This window comes from Mirounga angustirostris, unplaced genomic scaffold (genome assembly GCF_029215605.1).
Source record: "Mirounga angustirostris isolate CCGP_5_RB_7025 unplaced genomic scaffold, mMirAng1.0.hap1 SCAF_15, whole genome shotgun sequence".
In the NCBI taxonomy this organism is placed as follows: Eukaryota; Metazoa; Chordata; class Mammalia; order Carnivora; family Phocidae; genus Mirounga; species Mirounga angustirostris.
Window position 1 is genome coordinate 72,989,011 of NW_026991723.1, and position 23,560 is coordinate 73,012,570.

General features: G+C 37.0%; 1 protein-coding gene across 11 annotated transcripts in view; it reads right to left on the minus strand.

Moving 5' to 3' along the window:
- Window positions 1-23,560, minus strand: part of PTBP3 (polypyrimidine tract binding protein 3) — a 125,902-nt gene that overhangs the window by 32,866 nt on the left and 69,476 nt on the right. For all 11 annotated transcript variants that reach the window (XM_064579198.1, XM_064579195.1, XM_054509351.2 and 8 more), the window contains 3 exons: window positions 15,636-15,800; window positions 6,085-6,195; window positions 4,464-4,638 (listed from right to left, as the gene is read on the minus strand). In XM_064579198.1, coding sequence (XP_064435268.1) covers window positions 4,464-4,638; window positions 6,085-6,195; window positions 15,636-15,800 — 451 coding nt within the window. The remainder of the gene's footprint in view (window positions 1-4,463; window positions 4,639-6,084; window positions 6,196-15,635; window positions 15,801-23,560) is intronic.

A 23,560-nucleotide genomic window follows, 5' to 3' on the forward strand; every position in this document is an offset into this window, starting at 1 on the left:
TCCAAATTAAAGGACTCTAAAGAGACATGCCAAATAAATTAACCTGATACTGGTTTGGATCTTTACCAGAAAACATTCTCTTATAAAGAACATTACCACTTTTGCAACAGGTGAAATTTTTAAAAGGTCTATGGATTAGATAATGGTATTGTATGAATGCTAATTTCCTGATTTTGATTAACTGAACTGTGTTTAGGTAAGAACATCCTTGTTCTTAGAAAATACACACTGAGTTTTTGTAAAGAGGCATCGTGCCTGCAACTTACTCTCCAATATTCAGGGGAAAAAGAAAAAATAACTACCCACCCCCTCAATATAATCAGAGAGATAATGAAGTAAATATGAGATGATGTGAATTAAGGAATCTGGATAATTCTGGTTATAAGGGAATTCTTTGTACTATTCTTGCAACTGAAATTATTTCAAAACAGAATTACTAAAATACTATAAACTTTAGAATATAAGTATATATCTTTGTCAGGGTAACAAAGGATTTCTTTTTCTTCTTTTTTTTTGGAGACACTTTTCTTTTTTTAAGATTTTGTTTATTTGGGAGAGAAAGAGCACTAAAGAGAGAAAGCGAGAGCACAAGTAGGGGGAGCAGGAGGCAGCAGGAGAAGCAGGCTCTCTGCTCTGAGCAGGAAGCCCAATGCGGGGCTTGACCCCAGGACCCTGGCATCACGACCTGAGCCGAAGGCAGGCGCTTAACGACTGAGCCACCCAGGCGCCCCAGGAGATACATTTCTTTATTATCAGCATTTTACCAATGCAGAAACTGGGATATCCAAGAGGTTCCACAACTTGCTCAAAGTCACACAGCCAGTTAAATGATGAAGCTACAGTTCATTAATCTGTGTCTACCGAACAATGAAAATAATGATAAAGAAAAAAAACCTTGGTTTTAGTCACTGATTCATTCATTCATTTTTTTTTTAAATAATTTTATTTATTTTTTGACAGAGAGAGACACAGCGAGAGAGGGAACACAAGCAGGGGGGGTGGGAGAGGGAGAAGCAGGCTTCCCGCGGAGCAGGGAGCCCGATGCGGGGCTTGACCCCAAGACCCTGGGATCATGACCTGAGCCGAAGGGAGCGCTTAATGACTGAGCCACCCAGGCGCCCCTCATTCATTCAGTCTTGAACTGAATTCATTAATTCAGTTCCAAACACAGTTTTCAAGGTTACTAAAAGCAGACCTAGATCCTTTTAGGGGAAAAAAAATCCACATTTTTTCAGGTCACCTGCAAAAGTGGGTTTCTTGGTAATTTGTAACAGCTTCCCAACCCCTATCAAGCAGTGGTACTAAACTCTGGCTTCTAAACTAAATACATTTTCCTTGGCTTTGTAGCTCAATGGCCTATGCTAACAGCTAATGATTTTGTTTAATGTATAGGCCTTTCTCTGAATTCAGCAGTGATTTGGCATATTAAATAATACGTAAGTGTCTATCCCTTTTTATAACCTTTCTTGTTCCTAATGTACTAACTTCAACTTAAAAAAAAAAACTTAATATTTTTTAATTAACATGTAATGTATTACTGGTTTCAGAGGCAGAGGTCAGTGATTCATCATTCTTATATAACACTCAGTGCTCATTACATCACGTGCCCTCTTTAATGTCCATCAGCCAGTTACCCCATCCCCCCACCCCGCTCCCCTCCAGCAACCCTCTGTTTGTTTCCTATGATTAAGAATTTCTTATGGTTGGTAACAAAGGATTTCTTAAGCAAGACATAAAAAACACAAATATAAAGGAAATGGCAAACAAATATGACTAAATAAAAATACCATGACAAGAATAAACCAGTAAGCCAAAAAATGGAAGAAACTATTTGCAACACATATAACCAACAAAGGACTAGTAGGTAGGATATATATTTAAAAATTCCCGGGCACCTGGGTGGCTCAGTTGTTAAGTGTCTGCCTTCGGCTCAGGTCATAATCACGGGGTCCTGGGATCAAGCCCCACACTGGGCTTCCTGCTCAGCGGGAAGCCTGCTTTTCCCTCTCCCACCCCCCCTGCTTGTGTTCCCTCTCTCGCTGTGTCTCTCTCTGTCAAATAAATAAATAAAATTAAAAAAAAAAAAAATGGGGGCACCTGGGTGACTCAGTCGTTAAGCGTCTGCCCTCGGCTCAGGTCATGATCCCAGGGTCCTGGGATTGAGCCCCACATCGGGCTCCCTGCTTGGCAAGAAGCATGCTTCTCCCACTCCCGCTCCCCCTGCTTGTGTTCTCTCTCTCACTGTGTCTCTCCGTCAAATAAATAAATAAAATCTTAAAATAAAAAAAAAAATTGCCACAAAAAGAAAACAAGAAACCAAACACAAAAAAATGGCAACAAAGTTAGAGAAAATTCGTAAGGGAGAATGGCCTATAAATAAAAACATGTTCAACCTCATGGGTGATCAAGAAAATCTCATAGCATCATTGTCCATAATAGCCTCAAGCTAAAACAACCCAAATGTCTATCAACAGAGGAATGGATAAACAAACTGTGGTATATTCATCCAATGGGTATCTATCCACTTGACAGTACTGAGAATGAATAAGCAATAGCCACATATATAAATATGGATGAATCACAAGTCACAAAAGATGAAGAGCATGATGCCATTTACATAAAATGCTAAATAAAGGAAGAAAAAATGTTTAAATTAGCACTTAAGGCTGCATAATGCATGGTAAGAAAAACACAAGGAAAAAGCAGAAAAGCAAAAGTGATTACCATCACTTTAGACTGATCATCTTGGGGCAGGGAGGGAGGGAACATACAAAGAGCACTTCTTCAGGATGTATAAATATATTATTTCTTAACCTGGGTGATAACTACATGGGTGTTAAGAAATATATTTGCATATTTTAGAAGCTTTTCTAACGGTATAATGTATATCACTAAAAACAGACAGTGCTTACAACTTAACCCTAGGAGCTGTAAAGAACCTTTAAAAAAAAAAAAAAAACAGATAATGAGGTAGGAAAAAGTCAGGAGAGTGGTACTGCAGAAGCCAAGAGAAAAAAAGAAGGGAATAGTGAACCATGTCAAATATTAGTGAGAAGCAGAGTAAACATTCACATAATACTCAAAAAAGTATTACTATTCTCTGTTGATGAATGAGTTATCTTAAGATGTAGACATTACTTTGCAACGAGATTAAAATAATAAAAAAGGATGTTAATATTCTGGTATTTTATATTCAGAAACCAAAATTCTTGAACATATTTTTAAAACCTCCTCCCCCCACCGTGTATGACATTAATTACATCAACAGTATATATTCAATTACTGGAATAAGTCCAGTTCTGCATTTGATAGCCAAGTTTTGGTAAACTTAAATGACAGCCTCAATTACTATCATGTATTACTGAAATTGTGATTACAAAGACCTTTCGGCTCTGCCAAATTGGACATGCTAAGTAAAGGCTGGTAACAAATATTATAACACAAAAATTTGGTTAGACCAAGACAAAAACTTTAACAATGCAGGAACATAAACTGAACTAGTCACCTGGCTTTTCCAGTTATAAATAACAAAAAGTGTTTACTTGAAAATAAAGTTACAAACTATTTTCCAGAAAATTCTGGACATTCGGTGAAGGATTCCTTTTTCTCACCTATAAAATTAAGATGGACTAAATACCACTTAAGGTCTCAATAAGCAGTATTTCATGGTGTCATTTGGGAAAGGGAAACCAATCACAATGGGTAATAAAATGCAATACTTTATCTAGATAATAAACCACACTTCTGAGGGTTGCAAAACCAAAAAGTATCATACATTAACCTAATGATATATCCAACTGAGCCATCCACTGCTTCTTCCTTTTTTGTCTTAAAAGTATAAATATACTGATAACTAATTTTAAATAAAAGAAAAAAGCTCTTCAAAGCAGTATTTGCAGAGACAATTCAGAAGGCTGTATTTTTATTAATGAAAAAATGCAATTTCACACAAATTTAAGGTAGACAGGAGTTCTGATATTTAAAAAACCAAACAAAATAAAATAAATCCTCCTGTTTGAGTAGAAGAGGATTTCTATGGAATTATGCCATTTACATAAAGGGTACTAATTTAGGCCCTTGTTTTAAAATACCACTACTTGAAAAAAGTATTTCTCTCAAGAGCACGTACATCAATATTCTGTGGCTATAAATCAACACATTCAAAGCAATGTTAATATGTAAGGCTATTAATTTGAAGCAAATGGTTGTATGGCTTATAAAAGAATGTGTAAGATTAATGCTAGAAAATAAATTTTTAACTCAATTTTAGATATTCATTTGTTTGGCCAACTAATAGAATCTACTAATATTAAGATTTAATTAATGGACAGAATCTGTTCTAAGACTTTTTTCTTTCCTTTAGAAATTCTGAGAGAATCCAAGAAGAAAAAGGATGATATACATGGATTAATAAACTTGTAACTTCAGAAAACTTGCTTTGTACCCAAAATGAAACTACTCACCAAAAGCAGCAGCCATAGGGGGTTCAAGGGATGGCTGTCCATCACCAGTAGGAAGGTCTAAACGAGTGAAGTCTCTGCTTTTGTCATTATTATATTTCACATTAAGGCTGGTGAGCTTGGAGAAGTCAATACGCAGAGTGCAGCATGCATTATAGATATTCTGGCCATCCAGAGCCTAAAGCATGTAAGAAAGGGACTGATGTTTTGCAGGACAACAACACTGATAAATCAAGTAGTCTCTACTTTGACACAGAGTGGCAATTAAGTGTAAAGCAGAGAGCAATGGACTAAAAGCCAAAGACCTGTGTTTACTTTTACCTCTGTCATTCACTATGTGAACGTGAGAGAAAGAAAAAGAAAATCTCAGTTTTTCACAATGTTATAATAATCCCTATCTTGTCTGTGGTAAGATCAAATGAAAGAAGAGAAATGTAAAAGCTTGGGAAAATATCATACATTATTGAGCATCGTACTAGCTATCATTATGATTATTTTGTCCACAACAAATGTTTAAAGATGATGTGATTTTATATTTCATCTTAATTTTTTAATATACTTTATATAGGTTAAGATGAAATAAAGCCTTTGTAAAGGGAATTTGTTAGAATCACAACATCTGAAGTTTCTATCTCGTGTTTTTTTCCTCTTGTAAATTTATTTTATAATAGTTTGAATAATAATCTGAGGGAAATTTTGTAGTCAGTTCTGATACAAGACCAAAGATCAGCAATCCCTCCCTTCACAATAATGAAAATTTATCAACCACCTGACTTCCACAAATGCTCAAATTTGTAAAAACAGAAATCAGAAATCAAAACACATAAGAAAATGCAAATATACAAAAAACACTTTCAATAACAGTTACTGATGAGTACATCATAATGGTATAAAATAATATATACAGGCAAAGGGTACCAGCAAATATAAAGTCTATATTCCTAATCAAGAGGTAGACAGTGTACATAAAACTACTAAAAACCTTAGTCCCTATCTTTGAAAAGAAACTAGAAATAATTCAGATACTGATACAAGACAGAATTAGGGTTAGGAATAGATCTCAGTAGGACATGGGTCAAACATAACCAAATTGAATATGAAATTTTATATCTTGTCAAAAGTCAAGCACTCGTGTACTTAAAAAAAAAAAAAAGACAATATAAACCAATAGCAGCAAACTTCCTAAAATGTAGTATCTTCACTAATTCAGAGCTCAACAAAATTCAATAGTAATATGGTTACAAAAATAGTGAAATCAACCAATCTTTGGGCTAATTTAATAGAAGAAAATGAAGACACAAAGACAAAGGTAATTCTACTTTATTAGTCAGATTTTATCAGGAATACTGTGCTCCACTCTAGACTTTAAATATGACAGAAATGAGAGCCAAGGATCTGAGAAGTGATAAATGATCTGAAACCATTTCATATGAAGAAAGTAATTTTTAGCTTACTATTTTAAAAAGCATATGGAACAGTGCATTTAAAAACAGTAAATTTTTTATTATGTATACTATAATTAAAAACATAATGAACTGCAACAAGGGAGAAGACATGATGGCATTCTTTGGTATCACTGAAGTGACTGATTAACAAATGAAAAATGAAAAAAGATCATAATTACCATTTTGGCATAATGTGCATTCACTGGGTCAGCATACTGAAGCAAGGCTTGAAACTGATTATTCTTTGTAAAGGTGATAATCTTCAAGACTGTGCCAAATTTGGAAAATATCTGGAAAAAGTTCACATTAGGTTAAATCTAAGGAAATCAGGTTAAATCTAAGGGAAAAGTTGGCTAATGTACCTTTATAAATACAACTCGATTCATGAATTCCATTTTTAAATGAAAATAATTTCCTCTATTAAAACTGTTGGGACAGGGACTCCTGGGTGGCTCAGCTGGTTAAGCATCTGCCTTCGGCTCAGGTCAAGATCACAGGGTCCTGGGATGGAGCCCCGCACCGGGCTCCTTGCTCATCAGGGAGTCTCCCTCTCCCTCTGTCTGCCGCTCCCCCTGTTGTGCCCACTCGCTCTCTCTGACAAATACATAAATAAAATCTTAAACAAACAAAAAAACTGTTGGTACAAAAATGACTTACAACCATGCATGGCTTAAAACAGTGCCTGACATGGGCGCCTGGGTGGCTCAGTTGGTTAAGCGACTGCCTTCGGCTCAGGTCATGATCCTGGAGTCCCGGGATCGAGTCCCGCATCGGGCTCCCTGCTCGGCAGGGAGTCTGCTTCTCCCTCTGACCCTCCTCCCTCTCATGCTCTCTGTCTCTCATTCTCTCTGTCTCAAATAAATAAATAAAATCTTTAAAAAAAAAACAACAGTGCCTGACACAAGTGCCTGACAACAGGCACTCAAGTATTTAACCTATTTTACAGTCTGTCATAAATGGCACAGTACTAAAAACATGATACTACAATAGGAATTAATTAGTGTTATGAGATAATGGTGTTACAAAGCGTACAAATAAAGTGGAAGAGTCCTATGGATCAACTATTTCACCTTGAGAATCAGCATCTATTTCTCGAGATTTTTATAGGCAGAGAAACTCAAAATGTTCCTCTAGAGGCTGCTCTATTAATTCATTCAATATTCATAGAGCACTGTTCTAAGCCCTGGGAAATCAGCGGTGAATAACAAGAGTTTCTGCCCTGAGAAAGGATAGACCATAAATAAACAACATAATGTCTCATCATAAAAAAGTGTTATGAATAAAAATAAAAGGAAAAGGCATGAGAGTGAATTGGAATGCAAGTTGGGAAGGTGCAAGAATGGTCAAAGAAGGCCTCTCTGAAGTGTCTTTGGAAAAGAGGAATACACAGAGTGTGGGGAAGATTTCCTGACAGATCCCTGGCTACCAATGCTCTTAAAATACTTCCTCTATTCTACCACCACAAAGGTTCCTGGCCAGGGTTACTACAATGCACTTTGTTTTCCCCTGACATCCCAACTTAAATTTGGATCTTCCTAAGCCAGAAATCTGTCCTTCTACTTCCAAAAATAAAAAGGTAAGTATTCCCTATGCTGGTTAAGAATTTGCTATTATTGGGGCGCCTGGGTGGCTCAGTCGTTAAGCGTCTGCCTTCGGCTCAGGTCATGATCCCAGGGTCCTGGGATCGAGCCCCGCATCGGGCTCCCTGCTCGGCGGGAAGCCTGCTTCTTCCTCTCCCACTCCCCCTGCTTGTGTTCCCTCTCTCGCTGTGTCTCTCTCTGTTGAATAAATAAATAAAATCTTCAAAAAAAAAAAAAAAAGAATTTGCTATTATCAAATACTATCTATGAGTGTCCTTAATAGCCAAATGGTCCTCCCTTGTATTTATCACAAAGAGTGATCAATAATAAATACCCTATGGGTGCCTGGGTGGCTGAGTCAGTTGAGCGTGCGACTCTTGATGGTGGCTCAAGTCCCGCATGGGGCTCTGCACTCAATGGGTCAGTGGGGAGTTTGCTTTGGACTCCCTCTCTCATTCATTGATACATGAATGAATGAATGAATGAATAAATAAGATCTTTAAAAAATAATAATTACCCTAAAGCACAGGAAACAAAAAGAAAAAATAGGTAAATTCTACTTCATCAAAATGTAAAACTTTTGTGCTCAAAAGACACTATCAGATACAGAGCAAAACAGCAGTCCACAAAACGGGAGATAGTATCTATAAATCATACACCCAATAAGGGATTAAAACCCAGAATGTACAGACTCCTATAATTTAGCAACAAAAATAATCCAATATAAAAATCAGCAAAGGACTTAAATAGCCAATAAACACATGAAAGGATCCTCAACATCACTAATCATTAGGGAAATGCAAATAGGAACTCAATGAGATACCACTTCACACCCATTAGGACAGCTATTATCAAAAACAAACACAAACAAAAAACATCAGTAATAAATAACATGATGTCTCATCATAAAAAAGTGTTATGAATAAAAATAAAAGGAAAGGGATGAGACATATCAAGTGTTGGGGAGGGTATGGAGAAAACAGAACCCTTGTGCACTGTTGGTGGGAATGTAAAATGGTGTAGCTGCTATGGAAAATAGCATGGTGGTGCTTCAGAGAAATAAAAAATACAATTACCATATGATTCAACAATTCCATTTCTGAGTATAAACCCTAAAGAACTGAAAGCAGGGACTCAAAGAGCTATCTGTACATCCATGTTCACAACAGCCTTATTTGCAAAAGATGGAAGCAGCCTAAATGTCCAACTACAAAAATGTGGTAAATACATACAATGGAGTATTATTCAGCCTTTAAAAGGAGGGACATTCTAACATATGCTACAACATAGATGAACCCTGAAGACATTTAAGTGAAATATGCCAGTCACAAAATAACAAATTATGCATGATTCCACTTATATGAGTAATCTATAACAGTCAAATTCACAGAGACAGCAAGTAGAATCGTAGTTACCAGGGGCTGAGAAAGGGGGAATGGGGAATTATTCTTTAATGGGTTTCAGTTTAAGAAGATAAAAACATTTCTGGAGATATGTTTGGTGATAATTGCAAAACAATGTGAGTGTACTTAATGTCACTGAACCACACACTTAAAAGTGGTTAAAATGGTAAAATTTATATGTATTTTAAACTCCTCAAAATTAAATAAATAAAATAAAAACTATCCTAAAGTACACATACTATTTTTTGGCAAAATATTCTTTAACATATTATCAGCTCAGAGTCAGACACTTCTTAGAGGAGATAACAGCATTCAACAAGATTTGTGGAACCAATTTGTCTTAGAAGGGCTAACCAAAAAAATGTTATTATGTAAAATTAGATAGTCTTGGGGTTCTTTATTGAAATTCTTTAAAAATGTAGCTAATTTAATTATGTTCATATTTAGAACTTTGGGATCTTATCTCTCTCATTTAGCTATTTTGAAAAACATAAGGAATTTGGTTTTGTATTTTTAATGAAAATTTTGGTCCTGTAACAGGCATTTCCTCAGTACACTTGTATGTGTCCTAGATAATATTCTTAGAATTTATAAAAGAATACCAAATTGCTATTATCAAATACTATCTATGAGTGCCCTTAAGAGCCAAATGGTCCTCCCTTTTTTTTTTTTAAAGATTTTATTTATTTATTTGACAGAGAGAGACACAGCGAGAGAGGGAACACAAGCAGGGGGAGTGGGAGAGGGAGAAGCAGGCTCTCTGCCGAGCAGGGAGCCCAATGTGGGGCTCGATCCCAGGACCCTGGGATCATGACCTGAGCCGAAGGCAGAGGCTTAACGACTGAGCCACCCAGGTGCCCCATGGTCCTCCCTTTTTAATTGGGACGCCTGGGTGGTTCAATCAGTTAAGTGTCTGCCGTCAGCTCAGGACATGATCTTGGGGTCCTGATCAAGCCCAGTGGTCGGTTCCCTGCTCAGTGGGGAGTCTGCTTCTCTGCCCCCTGCCACTCATGCTGTCTTTCTCTCTCTCAAATAAATAAATAAAATCTTAAAAAAAAAAGGAATACCAAATTTGCCTTCTTCTCAGCTGATGTCAAACAATATAGATTTTATGTTGTATCTTTCTTCAAGACATAAGCATTCTTGGGAAAAGGTCTTGTATTTTCTTCATTTCCACCTTTGGTGATACTATGGTCACACACACACACACACACACCCCAGTCTAAATATTGTACGTGCATCAACTGAGTGTTGGCTAAAGGATTAGTAATAGACTTTTTACTGCAGCCACAGGTAGTATTCTAAAGTACAAGATTATATCATATATAATTCTGCCCTAGTGTACCTCTCTAACCACATTTCCTGATATTTTATATCACACCATTTACACCAATAACATGCAGTTGTCTATTACACCAATAACATGACTAAATATACCAAGTGGTTTCAAACTTCTAAGCCTACACATGTGGGTGTTCCCTTTTCTTAGAACTCTGTGCCTACCCTAGTATATTTTCATTTATCTTTTCCAAAACTCAGCTCAAAAGTAATGCCACCGGAAAATTCTCTGCCTCACCCAAACATCAACAAGAGTTAATTCTCTTTCCTGAATATTACTCCCTTCTTGGTCTCGTATATAAATGTTTATTTTGTTTTACTTACATTGTACTATACATTTGTTTACTATCTGTCTTCTTTAATTAGACTGAAAGCTCCTTGAAGGTATACACCTAGTCTTAATCATTTCTGTATCACTGAGTACAATTCTTGGCATATAAATAGGCTGTAAATGCTTATTATTAACTGGTAAAGAATTACACTCAGATCTGATTGGAGAATTATGGCAACATGCAGTTTTTTTTAAAAACAATAAACATTGGGATGCCTGGGTGGCTCAGCTGGTTAAGCATCTGCCTTCAGCTCAGGTCATAATCCCAGGGTCCTGTGATCGAGCCCCGTATTGGGCTCCTTCCTCAGCAGGGAGTCTGCTTCTCCCTCTGCCTGCTGCTTCCCCTGCTTGTGTTCTCTCTCTCTCTGACAAATAAAATCTTAAAAAAATAAACATTTTTGATGTAAAATATCTCATTAATGAAATAGTAAAATCATATAATTTTTTCCCAAATTTGGAATAATTTTACACTAAATTATGCATAGAGCCTAGTTAATTTTCACCCAACTTTCAGATTTTATTAATGTTTACATTCTTTGTCTCATTTAACTTGAACATCACTGTGATGTACATCCTCACTGACTGCTGTTTGGCTGGGTGATTTTTAACTGAATGTGCTAACAGAATATAAATGGACTGAACTGGGTAAGCCTAGAGAGTTAGTTATCTAGAGTCCCCTGGATTGTATTTGCTGAGAGAGGAACTACAAAGATCAATCTGATACTTTTGAATAAAGTAAGTGAGGACCAACATCAGGGAATCCAGGCTAATGCCTCAAGTGTGATTTTTAACATCTTTTAATTATTACCAAAATACTAAATTTTAAACAAATTTGGTCTCATAAGATTAACATTCCGGAAAGTTTAATATACATGGATTTATTAGTATTGATCACAATAATTTGACTCTTTGACTCTATTTCCCTAATATATTTATTTTGCTGTCATTAACATAAACAAACACACAGACTCAACTCTTGATGTCTCCTATGCATTTTAATCTTTTCAAACTTTAAAATGGGATGAAGAGAATACTAAAGATCAAAGTCAGGTAAAATTAATCTTCATGGTGATTTTTATAAATGTAGCACTTACCAGAAACTGAAAAAGTTCATTTGTATTCATTGTAAAAAGTGTTTTGGCCATAATTTGCTTAAAACAGTTCTTGTACCCAACAAAACAGTAAGACTTAAGAACCAGAATTTTCTATTGCTAGCACTGACTCTTTTACTATCATAATAATTGCTTTCTGCAAGTTATTTTTCTTTGCTCTGCAATTCAAAAAGATCAGTCCTTTATCCCAAAGACATTCATCTATTGGACATTTACAAAAGACCCCCATAAATAACAGTACTTGGAAGTAATGGATTATATGAGAACATTGTTTTGAACTATTTCAGTGCACAAAGAAATTTTTTAGTATGCAGGGTTGAATTTACATTATGGATCAGTCGATAAATATTTGCCTTCTTTAGCTACAAATACTCCATAGGTGATGCCATCTAATCCAATGGTTTTAATTACTACCCGTATGCTGATGATAACCAAATCTCTAGCCCTGAATTCTTATACCCAATCCAGACTTATTTCCCAACTGTCTATTCAACATCTGCCACTTGGATGCCTAATAGAAAACTTAACATCCAAAACACTGCCTCCCACCCCTGCCCCAAATCTTTTTGCCCCTTCATTCAGTCTTCACTGTCTTAGTACAAGATCGCTATATTTTACCAGAGGCTCACACCCAAAATTTGGAAGGCATTCTTAATTACTCCTCTTTTTCTTCATAATCCACATCTACTCAACCCATCAGCAAATTCTTCCAAATACATCCATAATCATCACTTCCTGTGACCACATCCTCATTTGGGTCTCACCACCAGCTCTCATCTGGACTATGCCAAGATTGTCCACTTATGCCTACAGTTTATTCTTAACATAGCAACAAGAGTGATTCCATTGAGACATAAATCTATCATTTTACTCCTTTACTCAAAATCCTCTAATAGCTTCCCATCAGCTGGATCCTAACCCCTTCTCTGACTCTTACCATTTATGGCTTTCCTACTTTTTACACTACAATGACATAGACTCATTTCTGATATTTCAACACATTAAGCATACTTCCACTTTAGGGACTTTGCACCTCCTGTTCCTCCTGTTCTTTCTAACTAGATCATTATTCTACCACATGTACACATAACTTATATCCTCACATACTTCAAGCCTCTGCTCAAATGCCATATTGAAAAGCTCCCTTCACTTTCCCCATCTGAAATAGCACCACTCCCATTTCAGTCACTCAATCCCCTTACCAAGAGCTAAAGAAAAAACACTAGCTTCAATAAATGTTAGAGAACAGTGAAGCTAATGCTAATTCTTCAGCAAAAAGTATAAAATAATCTGCTAATTAATTATAATAGAAGCAACCAAAGCCACACTTCCATGTATTCCTCCATCACAATATTCATCACATTTTATGCTATTACCTATGAAATTATATCTTACGTACCAGATAAGAACAATGATCAGTTTATTACAATGCAATTACCTAGCATCTGATAATTACAGCTAACATTTCTTGAGCACTTAATATGTACCTTTCTAATATATACCTTAATATGTACACGTCTCTAGGGGCTTTAAATGTATACAAGAAAAAGATACAGAGAGGGTAAGTTACTTGCCCAGGGTTATAGAGATAGTAAGTGATAGAGCCAGGACTCAACACCAGCTCCAGACCTTGTATCCTTAATCATTATGCTATTCTACATTTTAGTTGGCTAATGATACACAGTGCCGGAGGAGAGGGCTTAATGTAATTAGAGAAAGACTGAGGAGGTAAATTTGACCTGAAAACTGACTGATGTAGATTCAACTAAGTGACTATCTCAGTGAAGAGTGCTCCAGGCCTAAGAAACAGAAATGGACTAAGACAGGAATTAACTGGGGAGAGGTGAAACGGTCAAAGGGCCAGAAAAGCCAGGGGCTAAATAAGCAGAAGAGTATTAGGAAATGAGGTTAAAGAGATGGGGAGAGGTCTGCATGTGGGAAACTGAAGGGCCTTGGTAAGGACTTTGGTTTTATTCCACCAGCAATGGGAAGGATTTAACAATGGAGTGCAGTAACTGCAAGTCTGAGAGTCCTACCCCCATGGTTACTATTGAGGACGCTCAGAATCACTCCTCTTCACCCTGAAGGACCCCATGATCTTTTAGGAGAGAAACAAGGTTTGTTACTGCTCCCAGGGAAATGATAACTGGAATGATGGGACAGGACCACATGACGGTAGCTAAGTTTAAGGCTATTTGATGGCAATGTTGAGCCACAGGTGCAAGAACACCTTTTGTAAAACAGGGTAAGTTAGCAGTAGCTTCAACATTACGGTTATAAAAGCAAACAAACACTGCTGATGGATCACAGAGTGTTCAGTGACACTCTGGGATAAACAAGAGAAGAAAATCTACCAGAACCAAGAAGCCAATCACTTAAGCAACTGCTAAACACTTTTAAGGAATGAGGGTGGCTATGGATTGGCCTGTTAAAGCCCTTCCTTAAGACACACTTCACAAATGCATATATTTAGAAAATGGCTTGCAAAAAGCTATCATAGGGAACACAGTAGGCCTAATAAATGGTGTATTTTGATATTTACATGGATAGCACGGGAACTGTATTGGGAAATATATGAGCTTTATTGCCAATTAGTACAATGACTGTGGGAAAGTAACTTAACTTTTAAAGACCCCAGTTTCCTTACTGATAAAATGTGAGACTAGGATGGAATGCAATTCAATTCTTAAATACACGTGCACATATACACCCCGATGATTCTTCACTTAGTAGTGCGAATCCAAAGGTTTGGAAAACAGTTAAATGATTCTGGACTGACTTGGTATCATGCTATGCAATATATATTGAGATATAAATATGAAAATAACATGTTTTAGTGTTTTAACATTTTAATATATGGGTTGACGGATATAATGAAATGGAATCAATATGTAGCAAAAGAGGACAAAAACTAACTGCAGTTTTTGGGCTAGATGCCAACGTTCATGCATACAGATTACCAAGTAACCCTACATTTTGAGGATATATATATATGGAGTATTAGTTAAAAATATAAGAAGCATACAAAACAAACACTGGACTTAATATTAGGAGGCTTGAGTTCTAACTGGCTCTTCAATTAGTCTCTACAATATTCAATTACTCAGTTACTGGAGTTTGTTTTATTCACTACAAAATTATATAACTAAGTGAGTTTCCAGTTCTTAAATTCGATATATTCATAGTAGGCCATGATTTGGTGGAGTGCCTTTTACCATAACAGTTTGGACATATTAATGGGTAGTCTATGAAAATTATGTTGGCCATCAATCAGCATTTAATATGATACTTCCATTTTACATATGCAGTTATCACATACCTTTCTTTCAGAGTTTTTAAAATGAAAATACTCATATGTAAGGAGTCAACAGAAATAAATTAGTTGTTTTCTATATTGATTTTACTTTCTAGGAATAACTATTACCAGTGTTTTTTATAGGATTCTATGCTTTGTTCATTTTCATGCTTAGGTCATGATCTTAGGGTCCTGGGATTGAGTCCCACATCAGGCTCTCTGCTCAGCAGGGAGTTTGCTTCTCCTTCTCTCTCAAATAAAGTCTTTTAAAAAAAATTATCTCTAATTGATACTATTTCTTACATGAAACAGGATGTTGAAGGTTTTTTTAAAAAATTACTATTATTTAAACAAATACACCAACCAAAATCAACAACCAAAAAAACACTAAAGATAATAAAACATCAAAAGTTAAAGGGAGTCACATTTGCCTCTTTTTTTTTTTTTTTAAGATTTTATTTGAGAGAGAGAGAGACTGAGAGAGCGAGAGAGAGAGAGCATGAGGGGGGGTAGGGTCAGGGGAGAAGCAGACTCCCCGCCAAGCAGGGAGCCTGATGTGGGACTCGATCCTGGGACTCCAGGATCATGACCTGAGCCGAAGGCAGTCGCTTAACCAACTGAGCCACCCAGGCACCCCACATTTACCTCTTTAGAGTATTATTCCACTTTACCTGATGAAGAACTTCCAGAGTAACAGGGTAAAAGAGGTTTTCAATAATTATTCGGAGCACAGGGCTCTGCCCAGGTAGGATTGTGCCTTCATTGGTAGGAGCTCCAGGAAGGGCCAGACTTCCCGACGGGACAGCACTGACAGCCTGCAGTGCAGCTTGGGCTCTCTATAAAACAATCCAAAATGAGAACTTTTAGTTACATTAAAGCATTACATGAATCCTAAAAATCAGTTGATGTAAAATACTATGAAGTAATATAGTTAAATAAAAATATACATATCTACTTTCTCTAGATACACATATCCTAAATCTGTAATCAGTTAAGATTCAAAAGACTTGCTGTCTTATAACAATGACACAATATTTAAGAAAGTGCTTAAATTTACTTGAAGAAATGAAAAAAAAAAACACATGGCAAAAAGAGAGGAAAATCTGGAGATGATTTTTATTTCCTAATTTTTTTTAAAGATTTATTTGAGAGAGAGGGAGAGAGAGAGTGTGTGCAAATGGGGGTGGGATGGGGACAGAGGGAGAGCAGAGAGAGAATCCCAAGCAGACTCTGTGCTGAGCACAGAGCTGATGTGGGGCTCGATCCCACAACCCATGAGATCATGACCGGAGCCAAAATAAGAGTTGAACGCTCAAATGACTGAGCCACCAGGAGCCCTTTTATTTCCTAATTTTGAAATGACGTTAAGAAAAAAAAATGTGAAAGTAACATTAAAGATGACTTAAAAACCACTCAAGTCCCTCTTCCTTTTCCCTCCCTAAACAATTGAGTTCTAAAACCTTTGGGTGGCATATGATAGACGCAAATATGGAAGAGAGGAGCTATGGTGATTCAGAGGGGGTCAGGAATGTATCCCTATAGGAAGGCATCCTGGCATGAGCATCAGAGCCAGAGCAATGTCAGGAGAACATCTATGTGGTAGGGCTGCCTGGCAAGGGGAACCTGAGCCCAAACAAGGTATGAAAGGTGTCTATGTGTGGGGGTGGCTCACTGCTAGACATAAGAACCTAAGGAATAGGAGAAGGGTAAGAAAGACAACCAGAGGAGAATAGCCTGGGCCGGAGTGTCAGAGCTCAAAGAGAGTCATATTCCACACATAGTCCACATAGTGTGGACTAATATAGTGAAGACAGTCCAAGCTGAGTGAAGAGCAGGTCCATGAGGGCCTGAATGGGGTAAGGAGGTAATTCAATGGTGGGGCAGCCTGGCATGAGATGTAAGAAAAAGCCCAAGCAGGGGCAGGCAGACAAGCTTTTTTTTTAGCAAGACAACATTTACTTATAATTAAATATTTATGGAACACTATATGCAGGCATCATTCTAAGTACTCACTATACAAATATCGCTTTAATTCTCACAACAAGGGCACCTAGGTGGCTCAGTCGTTAAGCGTCGGCCTTCGGCTCAGGTCATGATCCCAGTGTCTTGGGATCGAGCCCCGCATCCGGCTCCCTGCTCAGCCAGGAGCCTGCTTCTCCCTCTCCCGCTCCCCCCTGCTTGTGTTCCCTCTCTAGCTGTCTCCCTCTGTGTCAAATAAATAAATCTTTAAAAAAAAAAAATTCTCACAATTTATGAGGTATGCACTATTTTTTTTTTTTTAAGATTTATTTATTTGAGAGAGAGAGAGAGAGAGAAAGTAGGAGCAGGGGGATGGGCAGAGGGAGAGGGAGAAGCAGACTCCCCGCTGAGCAGGGAGCCTGATGCGGGGCTCCATCCCAGGACCCCAAGACCATGACCTGAGTCCAAGTCAGGCAATTAACTGACTGAGCGTCCCAGGCGCCCCAAGGTATGTATTATTATTGTCCCCATTTTTAGGTGAGAAAACAGTCTGAGATAAGTCAAATGATTTGTTTGGAGCCACAGAGAAGACTGTCAACAGTGGCACTTGAACACAATGTACTTAACGAAAATCTGAAAATGTCTCAGACACAATTCTAAACCCCAGTTCCGTCCGACTCCTGGAAAGGGCTACTCTTTCTTTCTTTAAAAGATTTTATTTATTTATCTGACAGAGAGAAACAGCACAAGCAGGGGGAGCGGCAGGCAGAGGGAGAAGCAGGCTCTCCGCTGAGCTGGGAGACATGGGGCTCGATCCCAGGACCCTGGGATCATGACCTGAGCCGAAGGCAGACCCTTAGCTGACTGAAGCACCCACGCGCCCCAGGTCTACTCTTTTAATTTTTATTATTTTTGTTGTTGTTCAAGTATAATTGACATACAATATTATACTAGTTTCAGGTATACATAGTGATTTGACAATTCTATGTATTACTCAATGCTTACCACAAGTGTAGTCACCATCTGCCACCATACAACACTAGTACAATATTATTGACTGTACTCCCTATACTGTACTTTTCATCTACATGACTTATTTATTTTATAACTGGGAGTTTTGTACTTCTTAATCCCCTTCACCTACTTTGCCAGCCCCCCCATCTACGCCCCCTGGGGAAACCACTAGTTTGTTCTCTATATTTAAGAGTCTGTTTTTTGTTTTTCATTTGTCTTATTTTTTAGAGTCCACATATAAGTAAATCATATATTTGTCTTTCTCTGTCTGTCTTATTTCACTTAGTGTAATACCCTCTAGATCCATCCATGTTGTTGCAAATGGCAAGGTTTCATTCAGCAGATAAGTTTCTAAATAGCATGCTCCACTAAAAGGAACTAGGGTGCCCTAAAAAAATGATTAGTTCTAGAGCTGGAGCAAAGAAAGCACAAAATGAGTATGTAACTTTTTTGTTCCAGTTTTTTTTTTTATCAGAATGCAAAGTAGTATTCAAAGAATTATGGAAACATGCCAAAAGGACATAGGAGAGAGCCTGAAGGGGCTCCCACTGGCCAAATATAGGACAGTTTGAGAATCAAAATAGTGATTGTAACAAGTAATAATCCATCAAATGAAATAAGAAACCTTAAGTCCATACCGATACAAATTGACAGTTGATAAGGAGTAATACATTTACACTGCCTTAAATTACCTTCCCCCCAAATACTCCTCTTTGCCCCTAGGTCATAACTTTACAGTGAAGAAGCCAAACATGCACCTAATCAAGGAACTGAAGAGCACAACATCAGTAATACAGCAAACTGAGATTATGTGCCACCTGATAGGATGCAAAAAAGAACATTACTTCTATTATGTTCCTGTCAAATCTATATTCACTGAATGCAATCACCAGGAAATACCAGATAAACTCAAACTGAGGGAAATCTTAAGAGGACGGGTTGCCTATAATTATCAAAAGTATCAAATCAAGGTCATGAAAATCAAAGAGAAACTGAGGAACTGTTTCAGAGTAAAAAAACACTAAAAGATGTGACATCTAAACACAACATGTGATTCTAAATGTTTTGCTCTAACAAACATTATTGAGAGGATGGGCAAAACCTGAGTGGGGACTGAGGACTGAAGGGAAATAATATATCAATGTCAATTTCCCAATTTTGATCTCTATATTTTGGTTGTGTTGGAGGATGTCCTTGATTATAAGAAATGCACACTGAAGTATTACACAATGAAGACAGATGAGGTTCACAGATGCCTGAAGTAATCAAAATTTGTATTTCCAATTGTGACTATCTCAAAAATTAAAACAATTATTTAGAAAATGAAGTGGGTGAAAGAAGGAAAAATTGAAGGGAAAAAAGCATGGTTAGTGATTAATGAAATTAAATGCAACTTTTCATCAATCTCTTGGTCCTACTCATCATTTCTTAAGAATGGTGATAATTAGGGGCGCCTGGGTGGCTCAGTTGGTTAAGCGACTGCCTTTGGCTCAGGTCATGATCCTGGAGTCCCGGGATCAAGTCCCGCATCGGGCTCCTTGCTCCACAGGGAGCCTGCTTCTCCCTCTGACCCTCCCCCCTCTCATGTGCTCTCTGTCTCTCTCATTCTGTCTCAGATAAATAAATAAAATCTTAAAAAAAAAAAAAAAGAATGGTGATAATTAGTCAAACACTTGTGATACAAAATGAAAAATCAAAAAAACAAACAAAAAATAAATCCCAACACTTTTTTATTGTATTCACTTCCAATTTTAAAGATCAGAGTATTCTGCATTATTTTAAATTAACATTTCTTGCTTTCTGTTTTCATGATTTTAATTTTTACTTTATTATATCATCTCTAATTTGAGTTACATAGTTTTCCAACATCACACTACGAAAAATTACATTAAAACAAGTATCATTCTGAAAATTGGCTAGCTTTTATTTTCTGTATGTTTAACAGTTTAACAACTTCCACTTTCATACTTATATACAATTTTTTAAAAGATTTTATTAGAGAGCGAGCGTTAGGACACAAGCAAGTGTGTGGGGGGGCAGATGGAGAAGCAGAGTCGCCACTGAGCAAGGAGCCAACGAGGGGCTTGATCCCAGGACCCTGCAATCATGACCTGAGCCGAAGGCAAACGCTTAACCGACTGAGCCAACCAGGCACCTCCTTTTTTTATATCTTTTCACAGCACTTTTAGGCCATATAGATTTTTATGTATCAGGTAATGTACAAAGTGCCCAATATCCAGTTTCCAAAGAATCATCATCTTTGAGAACAGTATATGAATAATTATTTGAAAATTTTATACCGCTGTTTTTCAAAACTATGCGCTTTATAAAACAACCATGTTTATGGAAAACTGAGCATCCTAATCCTGCTTCAAACTCAGCAGTTTATTTCATCTATTTTACACTGGGCTCCTCCATAAGAGTTTATTTGGATAAAGGGTTCTACTGCTCTCAAGTTTGAAAACGGATTCAAACTTCCACTTTGAGCTTATAATTAGATGAGGGTGGGGGGGGTCAATTAAAAATAAAAAGACCCAGAACTGATACGTAAGTTAGAATTAGCAGACAAGAACATTAAAGTAGTATTAGTAACTGTCTGTCTGTCTGTCTGTCTGTCTCTCTCTCTCTCACACACACACACACACACACACACAAGCTAAGTACAGACATGGAAGATAAACGAATAGTGCTGTCCAACAGAGTTTCCTGTGATGATGGAAATGTTCAATATCTACACTGTCCAATATGATAGTGACTAGCCACATGTGGCTAGTGAGCACCTGAAAAGTGCCAAGTGCAACTGAGGCACTAACATTTTTTTCTTTTTCTTAAAGTTTGTTTTTAATAATCTTTACATCTTATGTGGGACTTGAACTCACAACCCTGAGATCAAGAGTCACATGCTTTTCTGACTGAAACAGTCAAGCATCCCACAATTTTCATTTTTAAATATATTTAAATTTAGCCACATGTAGCTGGCAGCTACCATATTGAACACAGCTCTAGAAAGTCTAGGGGAAGATGTCATCATAGAGAGGTTCTAAGTGGAATAATGGTTCTTTTTTCTCTTAGATTAGGATGATTAAATCTTTACAAAAGTAAGTCTGCATATCCAAAAGTAAACTGAACCTGACTTCATTATGCCATTAGTCTTTCTACCAATCCTTTTTATTAACAATTCTACATATATACTTACTGCTACTAGTTAGTACTATTCTTGTTCTCATAGTTCCTCTTCCTTCACTCTTCCTCTTTGGAATTTGGGATACCATAGTGAAGAAATATAAGAAGGCATGGTATATATTGTCCTAATCATTCTAGAGTTTTCAATATATTCTGCATTAGTACTTCACAGAGCACTGAGTACAAAGGTCTCTGAGTCGCAGGCATGCAAGAAATGCTTTTGACAATAAAAATCTGAGAAAACAGTATCTGAAAAGAAGACAGATTTATTTTTTATTTAAGATTTTATTTATTTATTTGACAGAGAGAGACACAGCGAGAGAGGGAACACAAGCAGGAGTGGGAAAGGGAGAAGCAGGCTTCCCGTGGAGCAGGGAGCCCGATGCGGGGCTCGATCCCGGGACTCTGGGATCATGACCTGAGCTGAAGGCAGACGCTTAATGACTGAGCCACCCAAGCGCCCTGAGACAGATTTATTTTATAAATAACTCTGTAGTTTCAATTTTTAATTAGGCAAAACATTTAAAAAAGTAAAATTGAGGCATACTCTCCACTGAGGACAACAGAAAAGTCAGGGGAAAAAATGAGAAATGTTTTTTAATCTTCTTAAAAATATTTTATCCATTTATTTGAGAAAGAGAGAGAGAGAAAAGGAACAGGGGGAGGGGCAGAGGCAGAGGGAGAAGCAGACCATTGCTGAGCAGGGAGCCCACTGCGGGGCTTGATCCAAGAACTCTAGGATCATGATCTGAGCCCAAGGCAGACGCTTAACCAATTGAGCCACCCAGGCGCCCCAAGAAATGTTTTTTTTAATATATAAAAAAATTATTTCACATAGCTGACTTATGTTCTGTGTCTTTGATGCTAAAAATTATGAGGCAGCAGAATTCCTACTACGGGAGATAATTTTTAAAAAATTCTTTTAAGACTTTATTTATTAGGGAGAGAGAGAGCGAAAGAGCACAAGCTGGGGGGAGAAGCAGAGGAAGGAGAAGCAGATGCCCCACTGAGCAGGGAATGTGACTAGGGGGGCTCAATCCCAGGACTCTGGGATCATGACCTGGGCCAAAGGCAGATGCTTAACCCAGAGTCACCCAGGCGCCCCTAATTTTTAAATGTTTTACAAACAAACTTTCTGAAATAGTTGTAATAACTATTAATAAAGAAAATAGCAGTAGTGTGACTGGCAAATCAACAAATATTTTATCATGGTGGGGGAGGGCAAATATACTTCATGAAAATTTAAATGTGCCTGGACAATGTGAAAAAGACATTTCTAAAATTGAGTTGGAAATGAATATACAATAAAATGCACAGATCATAAGTGTACACCTTGATGATTTCTTAGGGCAACATTTTTAGGGAAAATCCTTCCATGGTTATCTCTTTGCAGGTTTATAAATGTTCACCCACAGGTCAAAAAAAACCTGTCTATACCATAATAACTATAATTAATAAAACCGTATCTCAAATGCTAACTTCAAAATATGATCTAAATGTTTCAGCAGTAATTTTAGTTTAAATAAAAGGATAAAATATTTGATATTCACCTGACCTTCTGGCAAGTATGTCCATAGGCTAGAAAAGAAGTTATGTGCATGTTTTGGGTTATCTTGCTATTCAGAGAACAAAAGATAATGAAATAGTAATTTATCAGTTTTCTGGAGCTGTCAGAATTAAAAGACATTTAGTACATTTTATATATGCAAACAGGTACTTTCAATTCTGACTTCAGCTTTGGTGTAGGACTTTGAATAAAAGAAAAATTATTATATTTTACCAAACACCAATGCATAAAAACTGCACAAAAGTAACAAAATGGGAAAGGGCACTGGGAAGAAATCAAGGCTATCTAAGAATAAACTAGGTCATTTCGACTGGCTTTGGTTGCCAAGCAACTGGGATTTCTCACAGTTTCCCTTTAGAATAATCCAGTCTTTAAGAGTTTATTAAATTGTTTATTTCTTCTTCAAGATTTATACTAACATATTTAGGAATCAAACTAATAAGAAAACTTCCATGACTTATATGAAGGAAAATTAAAAACTCTAATGAAAGACAGGAGACAAAATACAACTTCTTCTTCCAAAGGATCAGAGAGTAATATTAATATGTTAATTATCTTCAAATTAACCTATAAAATCAACCCAAATCCAATTTTTTAGGAAGGGGTAGGAGTTACCAAAATAATTCTATTCTGTATGAAGAAATAAATAAAATATAGTAACTAGTTGGGGGTGCCTGGGTGGCTCAGGCGGTTAAACATCTGACTCGATCTCTACTCAGGTCTTGATCTCAGGGTTTGAGTTCAAGACCTGCACTGGGCTCCACGCTAGGCATGCAGCCTACTTAAAAAAAAAATAATAATAATAAATAAATAAATTTTAAAAATATAGTAACTATTTAATGGCTGAAAAGAGAGAGTAAAATATGGGGCTTT